General features: G+C 50.0%; 1 protein-coding gene across 2 annotated transcripts in view; it reads left to right on the forward strand.

The window, feature by feature from the left end:
• Positions 1–22,542, forward strand: part of dpyda (dihydropyrimidine dehydrogenase a) — a 123,764-nt gene that overhangs the window by 89,883 nt on the left and 11,339 nt on the right. For both annotated transcript variants that reach the window (XM_084703342.1, XM_084703343.1), the window contains 4 exons: positions 801–921; positions 1,375–1,494; positions 13,204–13,346; positions 19,632–19,811. In XM_084703342.1, the coding sequence (XP_084559468.1) occupies positions 801–921; positions 1,375–1,494; positions 13,204–13,346; positions 19,632–19,811 (564 nt within the window). The remainder of the gene's footprint in view (positions 1–800; positions 922–1,374; positions 1,495–13,203; positions 13,347–19,631; positions 19,812–22,542) is intronic.

Genomic DNA, 22,542 nt, shown 5'->3' on the forward strand with positions numbered 1-22,542 from the left:
GAGAGGGAGAGAGAGAGAGAGAGAGAGAGAGAGAGAGAGAGAGAGAGAGAGAGAGAGAGAGGGAGAGAGAGAGAGAGAGAGAGAGAGAGAGAGAAGAAAACAGGAAGAGATACAGTAGACAGCCAGAGAGGAAGTACTCGTTTGATAAACAAAGAAAGAGAGCCAAAGCGAGCAGAAATATGACGAAATGAGCATACACCAGGATGGCAACTCACTCACTGGCCGTCAGGTAAATAAATACCTGAAAACGCCCACCTATCAGGGTTCCCGGTGAGGCTGCCTCTAGTGGAAGTCAACCGAACTGCAGTCGCAGCCGAGTGGCGAATGCTGCTTCATCCACCGAGCTGTTTCATAGTAGAAGGTTGCTAATGATGTGCGCCGTGTGTGCGCATCTCTGTGAACTGAGCAGTGTTCTAAGGAAAACATCTCTCTCACTCGTCACCTCCGTAGCGTGAAGACGTGACCTCCACGGCAGTTAGTTTAGCTCGGGAGGAGGAAGCCAGGGGATGAAAGGAGCATTTCTATTCTCGATGTTCCACGCTCGCGTTATCGTCATCATTTCCCATGGCTTTCCTACACCCGCTCATTTCTATCCGGGTTGGACGCTCTAATAGACGGGACGATGAGCAAATTCCACCGTCATTTTCACGAGTCTCCATTTCCCAAATTTTCCATTTAGCATAATGGACCAAAAAACAAACACATTTTACCTTTACCAAACATGCTTGTGTAGCTGATTTTCCCTGTCATATATATCTTTTTTTTCCATTATTTGTGTGTGTGTGTGTGTGTGTGCCCAGGACCCAGAGCTGGTGAGAAACATCTGTCGCTGGGTAAGACAGGCCATCAAAATACCGTTCTTTGCCAAGCTCACCCCCAACGTCACTAACATCGTCGACATAGCCAAGGCTGCACACGACGGTAGGCCTACACACGCACACACATCACACACACACACACAAATACACCCTCACACACTACCCCATACATCATTTCAAACCTGCGCAACTTGTGTCGTTGGACAGTTTGACCCACCACACCGTCACAGGATATAACAGGATATACGTTAGGAAGCAGACCTCGACAGTAATAAGCAGCAGTATCTGAGCATTCGATCTGGACCGCTTCCTACTTCCTGCTTCCTGCTCGAGCAGACCTCACACAGACAGCTGCCCGCTCCGAGCGTTCTCGTCGATAACAGAACGACTTGGCCCCGGCTACCGAAGCCCGGCCCGGCATCTTAACGGACGCGTCGCGCCGCGGACCCTTTAAGGCCGAGCTAGGACCGGGAGAGGGCGGGGGGGGGGGGGGCAGGGGGTCTGGCACCGGCAGCCCCGTTCCTCCACCGGCTAACGGTTAACGGTTGCCCCGCAGGTGGGGCAGATGGCGTCACAGCCACCAACACGGTCTCTGGGCTGATGGGACTGAAGGCAGACGGGTCTCCGTGGCCGGGCGTGGGCCAAGGCAAGCGCACCACATATGGCGGTGTGTCTGGTAAGTGTCAACGGACTTGCCGCACACACACTGTCACACACACCCCTGCCACTCCCTCAGGGCCCTGACAGCCTGCCCGTGTGTGTGTGTGGGGGGGGGGGGGGGGGGTGTATGTGTGTTTAAAGATAAGGGACTACGTACAGCATCTGTGGACTGTACTTTTTTGATGTGTGTGTGTGTGTCAATGCTGTATAGGAAATCTGTAAAGCCCCACTCAGTCCCACTACTGGAATTGTGTGTTGCAAATACTTTTAGTGTTTGTGTGTGTTTTGAGTGTGTGTGCGTTTATGTATGTGTGCGCATGGCTGTGTTTAAGTGTGTGTATTTTCACGTTTGCGTGTCTATGTGGGTGCACGTATGTGCGCGCATAGCTGTGTTTACGTATTTTCATGTGTATGTGTGTGTGTGCTTGTGTTTTTATGTGTGTGTGTGTGTGTATTTTTGTGTGTGTGCGTGCGCTGGGAGGCAGGGAGGCAGCGAGGCTGGTCAGTGTCTCTAATAGCAGTGACAGATGGGCCAGATTGAGTCTGAAAGTGCTCCTAATGCTGGCTCTGCTCTGTGGGCTCTCTCCACTGGGATGAAATGGGAGAGAGTGAATAGAAAAAGACTGCAACAACCTGCCACAATCACTCTGAGTGCAGAGCCGGTCGCACAGACCTTTCCAGTCGCCCCTTCTGAAGGGCTGAACATTGGCTAACAGGGCCGGAAAAGACGGATGCCTGGACAAACAGACAAAGCTCAATGTGTGTTCGCCAGTTCAAGTTTCCGCTGAAAACGAAAGGTTGAAAGCCCACGACTGGTTCTGTGTTTGCTGTTTATATGGGCTGCGTACATACACTCGGTATAGTTTGTGTTGTTTATGTTTGTCTTGTCCATACAGTATGGATTACGTTGCTCAACACGGAAGTCATGACTGTAGTTATTGCTGTAGTTATTGCTGCAGTTAATACTGGAGCTATGTACATTTCAACGCGCAGTACACCTGATATACAGCATGCTGTATATTACAGGACCTGCAGTGCCTTGTTGCCCCACTTCATCTGCCTGTCTCATCAAAGTGTGTAATTCACACAGCAGTGTCGTTGATATCCTCATATCAGCCACAATCAAGAACTCATGCAAACGGAGACCTTGAATCGCAGGAGAGACAACATGGTGTGGGGGGGGGGGTCTAATTAGACCTTTCAGTCATTGTTCCCTGTGGCTGGTATTCATGTTTCTCTCTCTCTTTCTCTCTCTCTCTTTCTCTGTCTCTCGCAAGTGGTAATAATATTCATTATATAAAGATAGAAGCAGAGGGAGACAGAGAGAGAAAAAGAGGCCGAGAGAGAGGGAGGGAGAGAGCGAGAGAAAGAGAGAGAGAGGGGGAGGGGGAGAGAGAAATGGATATGACAGGTATGGCCAATCTCACTGCAATTGCAGAACCTCTGAGATTCATGTCCTGATATCATCCTTTCTTAGAGCTCCCAGAAATGGATTTGGGGTAAAGTATCTGGCAAAGCATTTTGGGTAATAGGGGTTCCTGGGCTTGAGTGATGTGTCAGAGCAAGAGAGTGGTTTAGTTTGAAACAAAGGATGTGGTTGCCGTGAGAAATGGGCCCGTGTCACTGAGTTCTGCTGGGTGAAGTTTACAAAGGCAGAATGGAGTTGTAAACGTCAGGTTCATTGCCTCCTATTCGATGTGTCAAAGACTTGATGAGATGATTTATCATGTGCAGAACGAGCATATGTTTCAAGGTTTTGGAAAGTGACGTTGTGAAATGTTATTTATCACTTAAGTTACTGTGTGGTATGAGGTTTTAGCATTGTTGCTCCGTTATTTGTATTGCCATGAAGATCCCTGCTGAGAAAGCATATGTGCTGGTCTTCCTCGTGCTGTAACAACACTGAACATTGCTCTCTTTCTCTCTTTTTGCTCTCAGGGAACAACAAAACGTTGTCCATACACACACACACACGCACACACACAAACACACACGCACTGCTGGTGTCATACAGCAACCAAGTCAATAATTCACGACAGTCGTCTCTTCCTGGTTTTCTCCGAGTCTCACCTCTGTTCAACGTACCTCTGCTGGGGATCTGTTGCATAGTTAATGCTATTTATGAGTCTCTCTCTCCATCTTTTCCCCTTTCTGTCTGTCTTTCTTTCTCTCTCTCTCACTTTCCCTCTCTCTCTCTTTGGACCACCAGCAGTCAGGGACAAGGCTGAGATGTTTAGATACTGCTGTTACCTCTACTCTCGCCCCCCCCCCCCCCTTTCCCTTTGTCCATCCTATTGTCCTCCTCCCCTTGCTTTCTTTTCACTCCGAGTTGATCTGCGCTCTCCATCGAGGCTTGATTTCATTAAAGGCCTTTTTTTTTTGCTCCTTCCGTCGCTCTCTCTCTCTCTCGCTCTGTCTCCCTCTCTTCAGATCCCACCTGCCTCAGTAACTGTATCTACAATGGGGGGGAGAACAGAATAAGAACGCCCCCAAAAAAATGGCCGACGCCAAGGCAGTACATTCATAATTGATGAGTAAACTATTGCAGCAGTATTTTATGTAAGCAAAACTACTCAATGTCATCTTTCTGCCGTATAGCTGTGGCCTGGCAGTCGGCTCCACACACACCCTCAGGGGGAGGGCGCAGGGGCTGTGCTGGAAAGTCAAGCCGGCATCCATCACCTCACCTTACCCTGTGCGCACTGCACACACACATAGACACAAGTAAATATACACCGGCTGTATGCGTTGTTTGTTATGTTTGTTTGTGTAAGCTTCTTATTGGTGTGTGTGTGTGTGTGAGTGCTTTATATAGCAGCTGATGCAGTTACGTTAGATGAGAACCTTTAAAGAAAACTGACACTGACAGACTTCCTGACACACACACACACATACTCGTGTATTAACTATAACCCCCCACCACGCCAAACAGGCATAAATGTCAAAGTGCTTCGTTTGAAGTGGAGCTCCGCTCAACGTCTGACATTTCACCCGAACAAACGTTCCTTTTTTCACATGCATATTTCATGTTTGGTTTCTGTTTGTTCGTTTTTGTTGTGGGTCTTTTTTTTTTTTTTTATCCCAGCTGTACAGAAAAGCCAGTCATTCGGCGACTTTGATCCTTGCTGTACTCTGACTGGTGGATTCAAGGAAACTCCAGTTACTCTCGTTCCTGTGGTGTGCCACTGCACCCTCCATAAACATCCCTCCACTGAATCCGTAAAACAGAACTTCCCATAAAGATGTCCTCCAAGCTCATGCAATACCCAAACTTGTCGAGACAGCAGATTGAACGGAGAAGCTCTGATTGATGCCCGCCGTTTGTCGTCGGCTCCAATTCCAGAAATGAGGCGAAAGAGAGAGACAGAAAGAGACATCGGGCTTGTCTCACCTCCTGTTCTCCTCCTCGTGTTTTGCTCTCACTGGTATCGATTAGACTGGTCTCTCCTTCCACGGTTGGACTGTGTGACGTCACTGCTGGACCAGGGTCCAGGGGCTCTGTTTCTTCTCCACACACGCTTGTTTGTGAGTGAGCGGGTATGCGAGTGTCCGGTTGCATGTGTGTGTGCGTGTTGGAGTGTGTGTGTGTGTCGGGGGGGGAAATGCAGCTTTGTTAGTGTGCCAGACTACGTACTGCTGTGCCACACTCTCATGTACCCATGTTGATGAGCACAAGCGACAGTTTGTTGTCATGTGCTGCTGTGTTAGCATGTTCCGATGTTGCTGTTAGCATCTTCTACTGCTGTGTTAGCATGTTGGCGTATACCGCCAGCCAGTCATAATCCATATTCCCTGCAGTTTTCTTGTCTGCAGTGCGCAGCTGAGTGGAGGAGTGATTGTCATTCTAGAAGCTTCTGCAGATGTGAGCACTCTATAATGAAGCTGCACGGGGGATGGGTGAGTGTGTGTGCGTGCGTGTGTGCGTGTAGTGTGTTGCGTGCGTGCGTGCGTGTGGTGTGTGTGTGAAGCACGTGTGTGTGTGCATATTGCCGAGTGCACAGTGGCTCAGGCTCCGAACCACTGCAGCCTCCTCCCCAAAAACGTCCCCATACCTCAAGTCCCATCATGCCTCTCTGTCTGGATGAAGTGGCGGGATGAAGAAGCTGCTAAGCCTCTCCCCAGGACACACAACCTGGAGAGAGGCTCCTGCCGCCTGCCTCAGCCCAGCCACCCTCCTTCTCCCCTCTACCCAGTCAACAGCAGCCATTTGTGGGGCCGTAACGCTTGGCAACACGTCCTGGATGGGGCATGGGTGGAAGAGAGGTTCTCCTCTATCTGTGTGTATCGGGGGGCACGGGAGTAGACCCTGTCTCATTCCTACCCCCCCCCCCCCCACACACACACACACACACACCTTACAACAACCTGTCACCACAGGTCACACACACACTGACCCCCCCCCCCCCAATCATCAATCCCTTTTCAACCCCCCCTACCCACATGCTGCCCAAGCAGAATGTGCACCCCCTCCACACACACACACACACACACACACACCAGAGTGAACAGAGGGAAATAGCTGGTCTCTAGCAGCTCATCCTGCACACAAGCTTGCGGCTGTTTGATCAGGAGCTGTACCCTGTGTTGGCTGGTGTGTGTGTTGGTGTTTGTAGGGCCGTAACGCCATGTGTATGTGTGTGTGTGTGTGTGTGTAGGTGTGTGTACGTGTATTTGTGTGTGTGTTGGTGTTTGTGAATGTGTGTGTAGGTGTGTGTGTATTTGTGTGTGAGTGTGTATTTTGGTATGTGTGTGCGTGTGTGTGTGTGCGTGCTGAACCTCAGCAGCAGCACACAGACAGAGCCACGGTACAGTAGGTCTGATTAATTAGAAATGCAGCCAGCTAGCTCAGCCTCTCTCTTCACATCTGACGGACGCCTCGACGCTGTCAAAATTTCAATTTCATGTTAAATATTTTCCAAAGGCCAGATCCTTAAATCTCTTGGGTCCAGACTAGCCAGTCAGTCAGACAGCCGGCCAGCCAGCCAGCCAGTCATCCAGCAGTGATCTCTACCACAGGATAACAGCTAATGATAAGAACACAGCGCACGGTGAGGTGCCTGTGATGCAGTCATAGGATTAGGCTATCAATCACACCTTGTCTCCCGGGACGACCAAGAGGAGCAACCAAATGCTGAGATGAGGGTTACTAGGATTTGGAGAGAGGGAGGGAGGGAGGGAGAGCGGAGGGAGAGAGGAATGGATAGAGAGTGGAGGGAGGGATTGAGAGAGAGAGAGAGAGAGAAATAAAGAGAGATAAATATTTTTTACAAATCATAATCTCTCTACCATCCTCCCTACCTCTCGTTTTCTCACACCCTTCCTCCCCTCTTTTCCTTCTTAGAAGAATTCTAATCCATCTGGTCAAGAAGGATTACTCTTGTTGTCTCCAAGCTCTCATTCTGCACAGGAAGCTGTTTGCTCCTACTTGTGGTGAATGGGATATCCACACACCTGGCTTGAAGAGAAGCTCTGTTTAAAATGACAAGGATTGCATCCGAACAGTGTTCAAAACACTTAGGACAGACCTGGCCATAACATTAAAACTAAGTAAGGCTCGCAAAGTTCTTGTAGGGAGAGTCTGTGGGTGGTGGGAGTGTTATGTGCCCTGTGGCAGGCAGCAGTCATGATAACAGTTAACAAGGCCTTAACGCAGCCATTTACACTGCAGATATCGTCTCTACTCTAATCTCCTTATGGCACCCCTCCATGGGAATGTTCCGGATAACGGCAGAAGGCGCAGAGACAAAAAGCGAGCGAGGGTGTTAGCATTCCTACCTAGCGCCTTCATTACTTACTTATACCAGGGAGCCAAGGTGTCGTGGAGGGGAGGGGGGGGGGGAGGAGGGGGGCGTGGGAAGAGGCTATGGCTGTCTGTGCCAAGACTCCAGAGCTGGGCACCCCCCAGTGTTGCCTGAAGGATGGGGTCACAGCGAGGTGGACAAGGCTCCACAAGCCCCGCAGTAAACACCGGTATAAATAAACAGACAGCACAGAGGAACTCACAGACCGGGGAACGTGGCGGAATACGCAAGCAGGGAACGCACAGTTGCGAAGCGCCTAGCGGTGCCCAGGCGTGTCTTCGGGCCGAGCACTCGTCTGCCCGAGCTCAGTGGCCAACACGAGACACGAGACGGATATAGACTCTTGTGACACTTCTATAGGGGACGAAAACCCACTTGTTGTGACAGCGTGACGGATCATTTGTTTTTCATGTGTTATTCTTTACCTCTGGCCTAATTGCTTTTATTTGTTTGACTATATATTTATTTACCAGCTGTCGACTCTGAGCTGTCAGACCATTAGTGCATATGACTGAGAACAATTAGACTGTAATTTGATCAACAACAAATCACAAATAAGTATTCAAAGACTATGGCGGGCTTGTTGTTCAGTCATAATTGACATTAATTTTATAAGGAATGCCGTCGTAACTACAATAAATACTTCTAAAACTGGTTGTTCCCATCCTTGATTGTGATTGGCTACATCGCATTCTATGCCGTTGTAAAATCCAGCATAACCTTACAGGTTGTCCTCATAACATTCTTTAACATTCCATATTACTGCGCATCGAATATTTCAAATTGAAAAAGACGGCAAAGATGTCCATCTGGCTGTTGCGTGGCAACGATTTATGTAGGATCTATACTTTGTAGGCCTAGTAGCGGAAGAATGGCGATTTATTATTAAACTATTTTGTTTCTAATTGTTTTTATTGATGAAACCATATCAAATATTTGTAGTAACAGTTTTAGAAAAGCAATAAGCCCCGCGAGTCCATGTTTCGCGTCGTGTCTAACAACTCCCCTTACCTTGTTCTAAAATCAGCGCAAACCACGGCCTCTTGGGGTTTATTGCATTATACCAGACCGTTGCTATGTATAACTGACAGCTGTCAAGTGTCCTTTTTGCTTCGGATTCACGTCTTTCGTAGCACTCCGCAAGTAGTCCGGTAACTTTTCAACCCCAGCGTACTCCGTTGCTTAGCGACGTCAGCTGATTTGAAGCCTAAAAGAATGTTCAACGTGTATGAAGTTCAACGTCTTTGGCGAACTATTTCTCTGCTGATCAACACTACGAATGGAAACAAATAAATGGTAAAAAGACACACTGTGTTAACTAATTTTGGCAAGTAGGCTAGCCGTGTAATAAGCGGGATAGTTTAGAACGCCGGTCATTATCGGGAAAATAAGCCCCGACAGTGCGAACAGCACCCCGACGCGAAGCGGCGTTCTATACATGATCCCTTACGTAGTAAGTGCGTGCCTGTCCTTGTGTTGTGGTTGATGTCAGTGTGGTTGATGTCAGTGTGGCTGATGTCCAAATTAGATCTGATCGTTTAGAATTCTGACAATGTAAACTGCAAATCTCTCCATTTCTCGTTTCTAAGGCAACTGAATTGCCAAATATAATCACATAAGTTTTACCTCTGAGGGGAGAATACGTATAAAATGGGAGTTTGACAGAGCTTGTTGGAATCAATAACATGGATGATTGTGTATTTTGCCCTGGCTAACCTTAATTGCTTCCCCCACTGTCTCTACATGGACCTTAAAATCTGAATACAAGGCCAACCAGCATCTAACCAGCCAACCTCTCTCTCTTTCTCTCTCTTTCTCTCTCTTTCTCTCTCTTTCTCTCTCTCTCTCTCTCTCTCTCTCTCTCTCTCTCTCTCTCTCTTTTAGTTTTTTTTCTCTCTCTGTCTTTCTTTGTCTCTCAACCATTACCCTCAAATGCAACAAACTCACGGCCACGATGGAAATCAATAAGATAAAAAAATAAAACATCCATAAAAAATGTATGCTGCTACTGAATATGCAGTGAGTGCTGAAGGGTCAGGGAAACAGCCACCATTCAGAAATCAAAAATATTCATTGCTATCACAATTCGCCCATATATATCTCTTTTTTGTTTCATGCTCTCTCTCCTCTAACATGTCTTTTACAATGCATCACACAGCTCCACTAAGCACAGGGGCCGGTAATTTATTGATGCAATACGGCCAGCCGGCCCCTTCACGTACTCTGCACACGCAGTTTAGCATACGGCTGCTGCTGCACCCCTGTGGTGTTGAGAGAGAGAGAGAGAGAGAGAGAGAGAGAGAGTATGGGGGGGGGAGAGAGAGAGAAATAAAGAGAGAGAGAGAAATAAAGAGAGAGATAGATAGACAGGGGGAGAGAGACATAGAGAGAGAAAGAGAGAGAGACAAAGAGAGAGAGAGAGAGAGAGAGAAAGAGACAGAGAGAGAGACACAGAGAGAGAGAGAGAGAGAGAGAGAGGGCCCTATTGTGTGGCCAGCGTTGAAAGGCTGAGAATGTCGCGTCACCCTCCACTGATTTCTCAGTATAATAGGAGACAGAGATGCAGCTTTCCCCACTGTTTGGGCTCCTGGAGGGGGGCTGGATCATGATTCAGCGCGGTGTTTTGGTGGTAGATGTCTCCAGAGCGGACGGTGAGAGCCTGACAGAGTTGTGGCGATGGAGCGCCGTTCTCAAACACTTCCTGCTCCTCGTTTCACCACAGATGTCGAGGTCTTTATGGACAAGACCGTGTGCTGATAGGTATCTGATATTTAATACACGTGTGTATTTGTGTGTGTCTGTAGGTTTGTGGGTGTTTAGGTGCGTGTGTTTATGCGTGTTGGTGTGTTTACGTGTGTTTGTGTGTGTGTGTGTGCGTTTGTGAGGCCAGGATGCAGCCTGTGGCCTCTTCAGACCCTGAATACCAAACTCTGGGATCACAGCAGCACTGCATTATGCATCTGAGCTCTGAGACGCACACACACACACACACACCAGATAGCCATCGCTGCTATCAGGCCCCAGCCTCTTTGTCTAGGCCCGGCAGGAAAGGCCACACACACAAGAGGCTGACATTAGTCCATAGAAATGGAAAGTTCTCACTGCAGCTGTTCAGCCTTCTCGTAATCAATGGATTAACGTGAAAGAAATGGGGAACCGAAGAGAAGACAAGTAAAAAAAAAAAAAAAGTAAAAATGTATCCCGCCCTCCTTCCCCTTCCCCCCCCCCCCCCCACACACACTACTACTCCACCTCCCTCCTCTTCCTCCTCTCCTCCTGCTTCTACCACATCTGTCTGTCTGTGTTGGGAATTATTCATCAGAGCTGGCTGTGGTGTTACGTGCCGTGCCTGTCTGAACAGGATGGTCAGTACTGTAGAAAGAAGATGGGGAGGGAGGGAGGGAGGGAGGGAGGGAGGGAGGGAGGGAGGGAGGGAGGGAGGGAGGGAGGGAGGGAGGGAGGGAGGGAGGGAGGGAGGGAGGGAGGGAGGGAGGGAGGGAGGGAGGGAGGGAGGGAGGGAGCTTCGGCTAGGTCTCGACAACAGAAAGCTCACTACTGTTAGACCAAGTATGATGAAGAGGAGGAGGAGGGCCCATAGGGACGAGAGAGAGAGAGAGAGAGAGAGAGAGAGAGAGAGAGAGAGAGAGAGAGAGAGAGAGAGAGAGAGAGAGAGAAAGAGAGGGCAAAAGGAGGGAAGCTTGGTGAGGTGATGGACAGTGTAATGCACTGTGAAACAATGGGCTGTGTGTTCAGGTGTGGGTGGCCTTGCCCTCGCCTGTCAGTTGGGGGGGGGGGGGGGTGGGGGGGGGGGGTGGAGGAGGGGAAGGGGGGTGAGAGGGGGGTGAGGCAGGGAGGGAGTCTTGTCAGGAGGGGGCGGGGAGACCTGGACCAGCGTGCTGGTAAACACCAGCAGGTTGACAGACAGGAACACAAACCTGGAGAGAGGGAGAGAGAGAGAGATAGAGAGAGAGAGAGAGAGAGAGAGAGAGAGAGAGAGAGAGAGGGGGGGGGGGGGGAATGTGAGTCATCGAGCCCCCGCTCGACCGTCTCTAAGCCAATCAAAGGCTCCACTAACTCCAGTCGTCGAGAGGCGCTTGGGCCACTCAGTGATTTGCTGAAGCGATTAAATTCTATAGATATAAGATGGTGGCAGGGTAATATAGTCACCTAACGTAAGACTATGTGACATGATGTGTGTGTGTATCTGTCGGTGTGTGTGTGCGTGTGTGTAAGCCCCCTCAGGCTATGTTGGCTGTGATTTGCCTGAGTAGATTATGTGCTTTAGGTGATGGCAATGGGCTTTTGATGAGAAACAGTGTTGAACAGGTAGATAAAGCTGTCACTGAGAGAGGTGGAGGGGGTAGAAAGAGAGAGAGAGATGTGGAGAGGGGAGAGAGAGGTGGAGAGGTGGAGAGGGGATGGTGAGAGGGGTAGAGGGAGGGGGGAGAGGAAGAGAGAGGAGAGGAGAGAGGAAAGGAGACAGAGGGGAGGAGAGATTTTGGAGTGAAATTAAGTCAGAGTGTGAGACAGATAAAGAATCTTATGTGTTACTATGTTTACGTGCGTGTGCTCCCGTGTGTGCGTGTGAAAGAGAGAGTGATGGGATGAGAGCTTCCAGTGGAAGGTGGAACGAGGGATGGAGACGAGCGGAGAGAGGGGAAGAGACTCCTGGTTGACAGTCTGATCAGGGCTGTGCATGTGACCCTCCACGACAGCCAGATTAGTGTGTTAAAGCATGTCATATTGCCTCTGACAACACCGTCCCGCCTGGCTCACAGATCGACGACGCTCGTCAGAAGCCCCGTTGTAGTCGAGCATCACACGATCACACAGCCACCCTGTCCGCTTCCCCTCCCAGCCCCGACATCAAACTCATTCACTTCGGACAATTGATTTAACCTGCATGGCTGAAACCATATGGGGGTGGTTGCTGTGCTGACAGTTGACTGAGATGATGCTGGGGGTGGACGCGTATGGACTAGCCTGGTGATCCAGCCCTGCGTTGCGCTGATCAGCAGTCCAGATGTGTGCTATTAGACCAAGGAGACGGTCCAGGTGGCGGGAGGGGAGCCTGGATTCGAACCACCTCCGCCTCGATGAGACGGATGAGGAATCTGAGAGGGGGGGGGGGGAGAGAAAGAGAGTTTTTTGGGGAGAATGGCAGGGAAAGCATAGATCTTTTGGTTTGATTAGTCTTCACTGAGTTGGGTTCAAGCTTGGGGAGAATGTTAAGAGGATCTCTCTCTCTTTCTCTTGCTCTCTTTCTCTGACTCTCTCTTTCTCTCTCTCTCTCTCTCTGTCCCTCTCTCTTTCTGTGTCTCGGTGTCTCCATCTCTCTCTCTCTGCCTCTCTCTCTGTCTCTCTCTTTCTGTCTTACTCTAATCAGTGAGGCCTGACGGCTGGCGTCTAGTTCAGGCTACAGCAGCTTCAGTTTAATGTGATAAAGGGCTCCATCTGCCTGCCTTATTAAAGAGGAGCTCTTACTGTAACTCATCTGAGAGAAGGAGGCAGCCTGGCCAGGGGAACACAAAAACAGCCTGAAGACTGGAAGTTGAACACAGTCTAACTCAAGTGGTACACTAAGATTCGAAGCTGTGCGTGTGTTTGTGTGCGCGCGTCTGTGTGCGCGCGTGTGTGTTTGTCGCGCGTTTTTGCGTTTTCTATACTGCTGGGGCTTTTGGCTGTGCGTCATGCGTCACGTTTTGGCTACCCGCAATGTTTGGGGGGGCCTATCTCGTTGTTTATGAATCGTTGACCTGTGCACTTTCTGCAAAGCTCTCTCTTGTAAGTGGCTCTCTGTAAGTGGCTTTGGACTGCGGTGTGTTCATTGCTTTTGGCTGTGTGCCGTGCGTGCAGGCCGTGTCACATCGCATCCTCTGTGTGTCCAGTGTCTACAGACCATCATGCCCTTCTCGTCTCCTCAGGCAACGCCATCCGTCCCATCGCCCTCCGGGCTGTGTCGGCCATCGCCAGGGCCCTGCCCGGCTTCCCCATCCTGGCCACGGGGGGCATCGATTCAGCCGAGGCCGGCCTGCAGTTCCTCCACGCTGGAGCTTCAGTCCTGCAGGTAATACAGCTAGACTCTGGGGGGGGGGGGGGTCGTCGGTTAGTAGTGTTGGGTCTTTGAACGTCGGCTCTCTTTTCGAGAGGGGAGGTTTTGGAATGTCGCCGCCACGTTGGAGGAGGGAAGGGGATTGGGAGTGGTGTGGTGAACCATTATAGAGTACGATTTCACGTTCAACTGTGTGTTTTCGAGGTGTCGAAGAGAGACTTCTCAAGGAATTGGGGTGAGACTATTGAGATTGAACCACTGTCTGCAGCCATCTGGGCTACTCTCTCTCTCTCCCACACACACACACACACACACACACACACACACGGATACACATACACAGATTCTGCCTCAACAAACTGTACCATTAAGTATACTTTAGCTCCCGCTGGGCGCTGGCTGTGAAAATCATTGGTTGGAGTCAATCCTCCATCTGTTGTGTGTATTTACATTGTGCCATGTTGCACTTACAGTGAGAGAAAGAGGCATGGGGTGTTGCGTTATCTGTTGAAATTGTGTGTGTACATGCGTGTGTCCGGGTGTGTGCTCGCAAAGGTATTTTCGGTTTTAGAAAACACCGGGGGTTAGCGCAGCGGCATTTTGCAGGCTACCTCGTGGGTTGATAATTGAACTCCTACTTTCCAATATCCTCAACTTTTAAGTTGAAATGATTGGAATGCGCGTTTTAAATTCGGGCCGAGGGAATAATCAGAATGAAGATCAGCATACAAATTGAAAGTCAATCTGTGAATAAATGCATTCACTCCTCGTTTTTTGGGGGGGTTAAGATGATCTTATTTTTGACAATCGCTGCCCCTCCACCTGTCTAGTCCCTGAACACAGGATCACAGACCCTCAGCAAGGCCCCTCAACCCCCATAACCTAACCCCCCCCCCACCCCTAACCCGTCCATCATTTAATGGTGAATTTTAAAATTAGCGATTGAATAAAAATGACTTCCTTCCACGTATCACATACCTGTTATTTTTCTGCCTTCCCGAAAAAGAAAAAAAAAATGGCCGCGCAAAAGCGCATATGGGCGACAAAGGAATCTGTGATTCCCCAACGTTGCGTATAATGTATGCAAAACATGTTACGATGGAATGCTGAGAACATTGAAAACAAAGTATCATTTGGGTATACCGAGTATATTGTGCTCATAGAGGTTTCACTTCAGTTTCATCTTACAATGGCGTGCAATCACTGACTCTCTGAACATCATCGCATCCCTCTATTTAAGATTTAGCAAACAAAACACAAGATATTTCACAAGGACTCGTGGAGAATAGCAGCCAGCAACATTGAGGAGCACAATTTGCCTAAAACAATAAACTGCAATCTTGGTGGTTACAATCAGCTTGGCTTGTCCTCGAAGCAAAAAGCCTTGGTTGGCTGTTGAATGGGCGAATCACAGCCAAGGCTACAGGTATTGTATGGTGGTGCATTAGGGACATACAGTGCCGTCTCTGATGGCCTCGATTGACTGCGAGGTGCATCAGGCACATTCTTAGCAGAACAAACAATGTGATGAAGTCCATTCATAGCGTGGATTGATCTGGTCTCCTCTCTGCCTCTCCCTAGACCTCCGTCGGTGCAAACCTGGCCCCCTCAGGATTTCATAGCGTGCAAAAGGACGATGGCTGTCTTGTTTGTCCGATGCACGCCAGAGCATCAAGTTCTTCTTTCAGGGACTTTGAAAGTAGCCACATGCTGTGTGGGACTGTGGGTGCATACATTTAGTCATTTGTAGTCATTTAGCAGACGCTCTTATCCAGAGCGACTTACACTAAGTACAGGGACATTCTCCCCGAGGCAAGTAGGGTGAAGTGCCTTGCCCAAGGACACAACGTCATTTGGCAGGGCCGGGAATCGATCTGGCAACCTTCAGATTACTAGCCCGGTTCCCTAACCGCTCAGGCATCTGACTCCCTGCATACTGGAGATGAAAGTGAGCTTTAACGACTAGTTCCTGTGGTAACTAGTCGTGATCGAGTCTTGATTAGCTGTCTCCCCACCGTTTCACTGTGTCAAAGACGTGTGAAAGAGGGACCAGACTGTTATGTGAAGGGACCTTTGGCATGTGCTGCCAGTAATCGGGAAGCTATATGCTTGTCAATCGATACTTTTTCGTTTTTTTATTACCAGAAACATTCATTCACAATTAGCCCTGGTGGAGTGCTTTGCTTCCTCACGTGACTATTGACCGTAGCCTGTCTGCATCACAGGCACCTGCGTGTGCCTGCGTGTGTGTTTGTGTTCATCAACAGTACTCGTATCAAAAGCATGCGCACAAATAATTATAAGAGTGATGATATTCTTACATGATGAAATTCCACCATCATGTTTACGAGTGTTCAATGATGTTGTGTGCCCGTCGTTTAGCTGTGCGGAAAAGCTCTGGTTTATGTGCAACAGCCCACAGACTTCTGAATGGTTGTAGTTTTTACTGGCAAGTTTTATGAAGAGACGGCTATATTTCATGAAAAGATTGGGTTTCACTCAACATTGATCTTCACTAAAGATCTAGTTCAATCTTAATGACCCAAACACGCGCATGTCCCTCCCGTTCGTCGACCGTGACCACGGCGGTAAACACATAAAGAAGGCGTGCCCGGGCGGCTGAGCCACCAAACACAACAGCCTTTCTAGAAACGTCTTTCTGCACCACGGCTGGGCGCGTCGGAAACAAAAGAAAAACGCGTTCTGGCCCTTTAACAAGCGGGCTGCTTGGCTGTTTTAGTTATCGATCTGCCGGAGACGAGCCCGTGGGTGAACAGGACTGGGAAAGGTTATGTGTCCACCTCACCGCGCACTCTAATGCAGCTCTACAGTGAGTGGACATGCCACATATTCATTGACTTGTAAAAACCATTGACTCCCCATATCCCCACCAGGTTTGGCGTTTCACCTCAATAACAAGACTAAATATCAGTTGGTCGTATCCCCGGGCATGTAGAACATGGTCAGAAGACCGGGAGGTTCAAACAGGGGTCGCTGGGTAGGAGGATTGAGATTCTGAAGCTATTGCTGAATGTACCTAGCATGGCTCTGCCCTCCTACGCACTTCAATTTGGATTTTGCTTCCGTACTAGGTCTGGGAGCTCGGCTCTGAAGTCGGTTTCCAGAAGAAAAATTTTTTTAGGTCCAATCAGCGAACAGAGGGAATGGCTGAGAACGATGACGTTAATGTTGTGCACTAGTTCAAGTAGTTCAGTAATGGCGACGGAGAAAGATGCGAGCGAAGCTATTCCGAGGTTGTGGCAACGCTGCCGAATATCCATAGGTTAAAGCCGGAGCAAGAACATTTCTTGCTCAGTTTTGTTGGTGGCAATGATGTTGTGGCCCTCCTCCCCACGGGGTTCGGGAAAAGTTTGATTTTCCAGCTACGGCAGCTAGCTCTGTTACAGTAGTGGTGAAGGAGTTGGCTAAGGCGAACTCCTGCGATTAGTTATGGCAAACCAGAGTGGCTCTGGGCAGATCCAATAGTTTTAAACTTCAACAGAAGATCCGCCTTCAAGGAAGTTAACGTTTGTCAATGGGGCGATCCCAGACCCTCTGTACAAATGAAATGTACGAGGGTCTGGTTAGGACCAGGCTAGAATGTACCTACTTGTCGCTTTAATTACATTTCTCTCTTTTTTTGTTGGGGCGGGGAGGGGGAAGGGGTTGAGAAATGCCAGAATTTGGTTATTGGGAAATGGAAGAGCTGTTGGAGCGATAGAAAAGAGGGGAGAAAGGGAGTTGAAGAGGAAGAGAGAGATGGTTAAAGAAAGAGCGAGACAGCGAGAGAAAGAGAGAGAGAGAGAGAGAGAGAGAGAGAGAGAGAGAGAGAGAGAGAGAGAGAAGGAGAGAGGAGGGGGGAAACCTAAAAGCATCGGAGATCTCCGACGGGTTTGAGATCAATGCCTGACCACAGTTTTTAGTGCAGACAAAAAGAACCTGCTGTCTCCCTGGCCTGGCACCTACTTAGACATCCTTAATCCAATCTGTTTCCTGAGTAGGGCCACATTAGAGCCAGAGAGAGGAGAGTGAGGTAGGACGTCACAACTTCAATTCTACCAAGGAGCTTTGGTTGCCATTCTCCAACACATCGTTGAAAACATGGCTGCTACAAGTTGTATCGTGACAGAATATTATACTCTGTATGTGCGTATGTGCTTTCCTTTAATTGTGTGTTTTGTGCATGCATGTGCGTATTGTTTGCATGTGGGTGTGCATTTCTGTGGCCATATCTGCACGTGTGTGCATTTTGCACGTGCGTACATGTACCTTGTTCTATTTGCATGCGTGTGCGTGCATGTACAGCTATGTGTGTCCGTTCGCACATGTGTGTGCATGTACGTATGTACATTGATGTGTGTGTGTGGAGAGGCAGCTGTGGTGTCATCAGTCGTTTTGTCTAACAAAGGTGGGAGACAGTTACAGCAACAACCAAAAAAGAATCCCCGGAGAAAGAATAATGAAAGGCTGGACTGTGTCATCTTGTGTATTTAAAAACCGCGTTTTCCCATCTGCCGACCCCATGTGGAGTTAAACGAAGGAGTTATTCTCCCCTGCTCTAGCTTGCAGATAGGCTTTCATTAGGGAGGCAAATTAGCATAGCTCAATGCTTGTTACCGTGGGCTACCTCGTGTCCTCCTTTGACACGGCGCAGTGTGTGCGCGGGCGGCGATTTGCCTGCGGAAGACTTCCTGCAGTTCGGACATCCCCGACGTGCATCGCAAACGTTCACTTTGTCCTGCGAGTGGCTTCGGAGGCGGACACTGGCCAGGTGGTTTTGGAGCGCCTGACTTTCCGTGTTGACGTCAGTTTCCGGGGGAAGGTTCCGGAGCGGGATGTTGGGATGGAGTTGTCGTTGATGCAGGGAGAAAGACATACTCTTACTGCCGTCTACCACCTCTTCTTGGGAACCCTGATGGCCTGTGGATCGTGAAGGGTTAGGGATGAACACCGGATGTTCAGGGCGATGTCGGTTCATTTCACGCGCACGCACGCGCGCACACACAAGCCCACACTTTTCATCATGTTCACTCGCCCTCTCTGGCGCACACACACGCACAAACAGGCAGGCGCACACAGTCTCCCTTTCACAGGCCTTCTCACGCACAACACAACACACAACCCCGACCTCTCCAAATATGGCCTCCATCGACCAGGTGAATGTCGCACTACACTCTGACGGTTAACTGTTGGCTCTGCCTTTAATCCCCCGATAGGCATTTTCTCTGCCTTTAAGCGCACGGGAGATGTCAGCTGAGAGAGATACCGTCGGGAGATAAGCAGGTCTTATCTCTCTCCACGTTGAGACTCACCGCCGGTGTGTGCGTGCGTGCGTGCGTGTGTGTGTGTGCGTGCGTGTGTGTGTGTGTGTGCGTGCGTGTGTGTGTGCGTGCTTCTGAAGTGGAGGAGACAGACATAGGGAGACAAGGTTTCCCGGAGAGTACGGCTGATCTGATAGTGCCTCTGGGGAGAGGATCAGCCATGTGGATGGTAGTTATACCTGGGGAGGGGGGATGGGGAGGGGGAGGGGGAGGGGGGAGGGAGGATGGGGAGGGGGGATGGGGAGGGGGGATGGGGGATGGGGAGGGGGGATGGGGAGGGGGAGGGGGGAGGGAGGATGGGGAGGGGGGATGGGGAGGGGGGATGGGGAGGGGGGATGGGGAGGGGGGATGGGGGATAGGGAGGGGGATGGGGAGGGGGGGATGGGGAGGGGGGATGGGGAGGGGGGGATGGGGAGGGGGGATGGGGAGGGGGGATGGGGAGGGGGGATGGGGAGGGGGGATGGGGAGGGGGGATGGGGAGGGGGTATGGGGAGGGGGGAGGGGGGATGGGGAGGGGGGATGGGGAGGGGGGATGGGGAGGGGGTAGTGCACGCTCCCTCTGACAAACCTGCCTTAGTGTGAAACACCCGTGAGTGCAGGAAGGGAGGACAGGTGGGCTCCGTCTGGCCGCTCGGGGTTTTCGTGACTTGTTTACCACTTTCAGTCCATTTCATGATTTCTGTGTTCCTCTCTCGCTCTCTTCTCTCTGAGCGTGTGTTTGTGTGTGTGTGTCCGGTCGTGTTTTATCGACCTCGTGGGGACCAAATGTATTCACAAAAATGGAAACGTGAAAAACTTGACCTTGTGGGGCTGTTTTGCTGGGACCCGTAACTTCAAATGCTTTGTGCAGGAGTGTTGGGTGGCTTAATGTTAGGGTTAATGTTAGTGTTGGGTTAGAATTACATTAAGGGTTCTTTTTGAATGGGAGTGGTCAGGCCCCACGAGGATATAAAAACAAACGTGTGTGTGTGTGTGGCAGGTGTGCAGTGCGGTCCAGAACCAGGACTTCACCGTGATCGAGGACTACTGCCTGGGGTTGAAGGCTCTGCTCTACCTGAAGAGCATCGAGGAGCTGCAGGATTGGGATGGCCAATCACCACCCACCCTCAGGCACCAGAAGGGCAAGCCCATCCCCCGACTGAAGGAACTGCAGGGCAAGGTGAGTGACTGACAGCCCCATCAACCAATAGCGTTGTTGTCACACTCCATATTCACCACGAAGCACTTTACCTTCAGCATTTGACATATTCAATTGTTCTTCATGTCAGACTATGATAAAAAAAAAAAAAAGATGGAATATATAGGACACTGCACGTTGCTCAAATAGCCATCTATGAACTATGCAATATTGAATTACCATCACACTCTGACCTGCCTTCAGTCAATCTCGTTTTTTATTATTAAGCAGTGCAATTGGTCATCATTTGAGCTGGACACGTCCATATTCTCACTGACTGAATTCAGCACACATCACAGCCTTGTTGGGTTCTGACACAGTAATAACGATATTGTCAGTCGACGAGGGTTCAATACAGTCTGCCTCGGTCAACAGCTCGGCGGTTGTAATTCCCCTCGCGCCTCACTATCTGAGGAAACACAAGCTCGGACCAAACCCGGCCTTGTGTTTTGAATAGAACATTCCAGAAAGAAGGCTTCCTTCGGAGATTCCCACAATCATCCCGCCGCCATAGCGCGGAGGAGCCCTTCTCTTTTGTGTCGCTAATGCGAAAGGCCGAGCGCAAGCATGATGAATAGCCCTGCCTACAGTGTTCCCGTTCAGTATCCGCCCGGAACCTGAGGACTGACGGGAGGATAGAGTTGTTTGTCGTTACTTGACTTTGAAATAGAACATCAATCACGCTCAGAAAGTGATTTCACTCGAGCGCTGTCTTAATCCAACGGCTCACAGTGACTCACGCTCTGCACAATGGACGAATCTCAAATCAAATTTGACAAAGGACCCACAGTTGTCAAAACATTTCCTTTCATTGTGGGGGGGGGGGGGTTATGGGCCCACGTGCCGGAATTCACCAATATCTTCTCTTATGTGTACATGGGGAAAATCAAACGTGTCGTGTAGCAGACGTAAATGACTGCACACACACACACACACACCCAACAACTTCTGCAAACTCTATTCAGCATTCCAAATGAGAGGCTGATATCTGATCGTCTTCCGGAACAAGCACCCAATGACGACTGGAACTTTGAACCTGTGATGCCTAAACACACACACTCACACGCACGCAAACACACGCACACACCAGATATCCCACTGTTGTGACAACGGGACTTTGCAGCGAATTACCAGGCGCCATTTTAAATGTTAATGCCAAACGAGTGAAGGAAAAGAGCAGGAGGTGGAGGAGGAGGAAAAATAAATGAAACAGAAATAAATGAGAAGGTGGCAGAGAGCAATATCAGAGGAGTGATAAGGAGAAGTAATGCCCTCATCTGCTCCTGTACCCCAGCTTACATTGTTGAGGAAATTGTCTGCATGACTGCAACAATAACAGCACCTTCCCCCCTAAGCTGGGGGGAGAAGATGGGAGGAGGGCAGGAGATAGGGGAGGCTTGGAGGGAGGGAGGGAGGGAGGGAGGGAGGGAGGGAGGGAGGGAGGGAGGGAGGGAGGGAGGGAGGGAGGGAGGGAGGGAGGGAGGGAGGGAGGGAGGGAGGGAGGGAGGGAGGGAGGGAGGGAGGGAGGGAGGGAGGGAGGGAGGGAGGGAGGGAGGGAGGGAGGGAGGGAGGGAGGGAGGGAGGGAGGGAGGGAGGGAGGGAGGGTTGAATTGGAGCTGATTCTCTTTATGGTGTCATTGAGTTGAGAGGAGAGGGGGCGAGGAGAGAGAGGAAAGGAGAAGGTATGAGAGTGAAAGAGAAGGGAGGAGAGTGGAGAAGGGTAGAAAAGAGGAGAGGCCAGTGTCTCCAGGCTACAGGGTGTTGGCTACACTGACGGAGTGCATGTTGACACACAGAGAGGACAAAGTCAGTCACATATCAGGTCACTGAGAGGTCTAGGCCGAATGAACTGTCCTCTCTGCCTCTCTCTTTCTCCTTCTTTCTTCTCTCAAACCCGCATCTCTTGTCCCTGTCACTTTTTACCTCTCATCCTTTTCTCCCTCTCTCCTCCCTCTCTCCTCCCTCTCATCTCCATCTTTCTTTCTTTTTCCTCACTCTATCTCCCCCCCCCCCCTCTCTCTCTCTCTCTACTCTCAGCAGAGCCCCCGTATTGAGTATTTGTTGTGGAGAAGTTAGCTCTGCTTGATGACCTATAGCTGTAAGGCCCTGAGGCCTTAGTCTCTGCCTGTCTCTTGAAAGGTGAACACCAGAATCTCTTGTTAGCTTTTAGCTCTCTTCGTGGTATAGAACAGAAGCCTCGGATTCAAACACTGTCAGGCATAAGTCTGAGTTTTCCACTCCGTTTCTAATCAGATACATCTTTTGGCGTAAGTCGTTGGAATGGAATGGGGATAGTACAAGAGTAGGTATCGTGTTAGGCGTAGGTTGAATGCTATCTGTGTCCTGTTAGACAGTGCAGATAGAGAGTGGCAGGTCACCTGCAGAGTGTAGGGCAGCTGTGCCCCCTAGGCTCTGGCACAGACACACACACACACACACGGGGGACAGGATCGCATTACTCACAGTACAAGTCAAGCTGCACTAAGACAAGCCGTGCAGGCAGGGTGGGGGTGCGAGCGCGTGTCTGTGCGCAAGTCGGAGACGGAAAGAGACAGTTCGTGCTTCGGATTTAAAGACTTTAAGGCCAGAGAGAGAAAGGGAAGGGGCGGGGGGGGAAGGGGGGGGGGGGGGGGGGGGCGGGGAGGGGATGAAAAAAAAACACAGGTGGAGGGAGATTGGTGGAGACAGGGAGTCTACGTGCATGCGACTGTGG

Source organism: Hypomesus nipponensis, chromosome 8 (genome assembly GCF_054491055.1).
Source record: "Hypomesus nipponensis isolate SF chromosome 8, ASM5449105v1, whole genome shotgun sequence".
NCBI classification, from domain to species: domain Eukaryota; kingdom Metazoa; phylum Chordata; class Actinopteri; order Osmeriformes; family Osmeridae; genus Hypomesus; species Hypomesus nipponensis.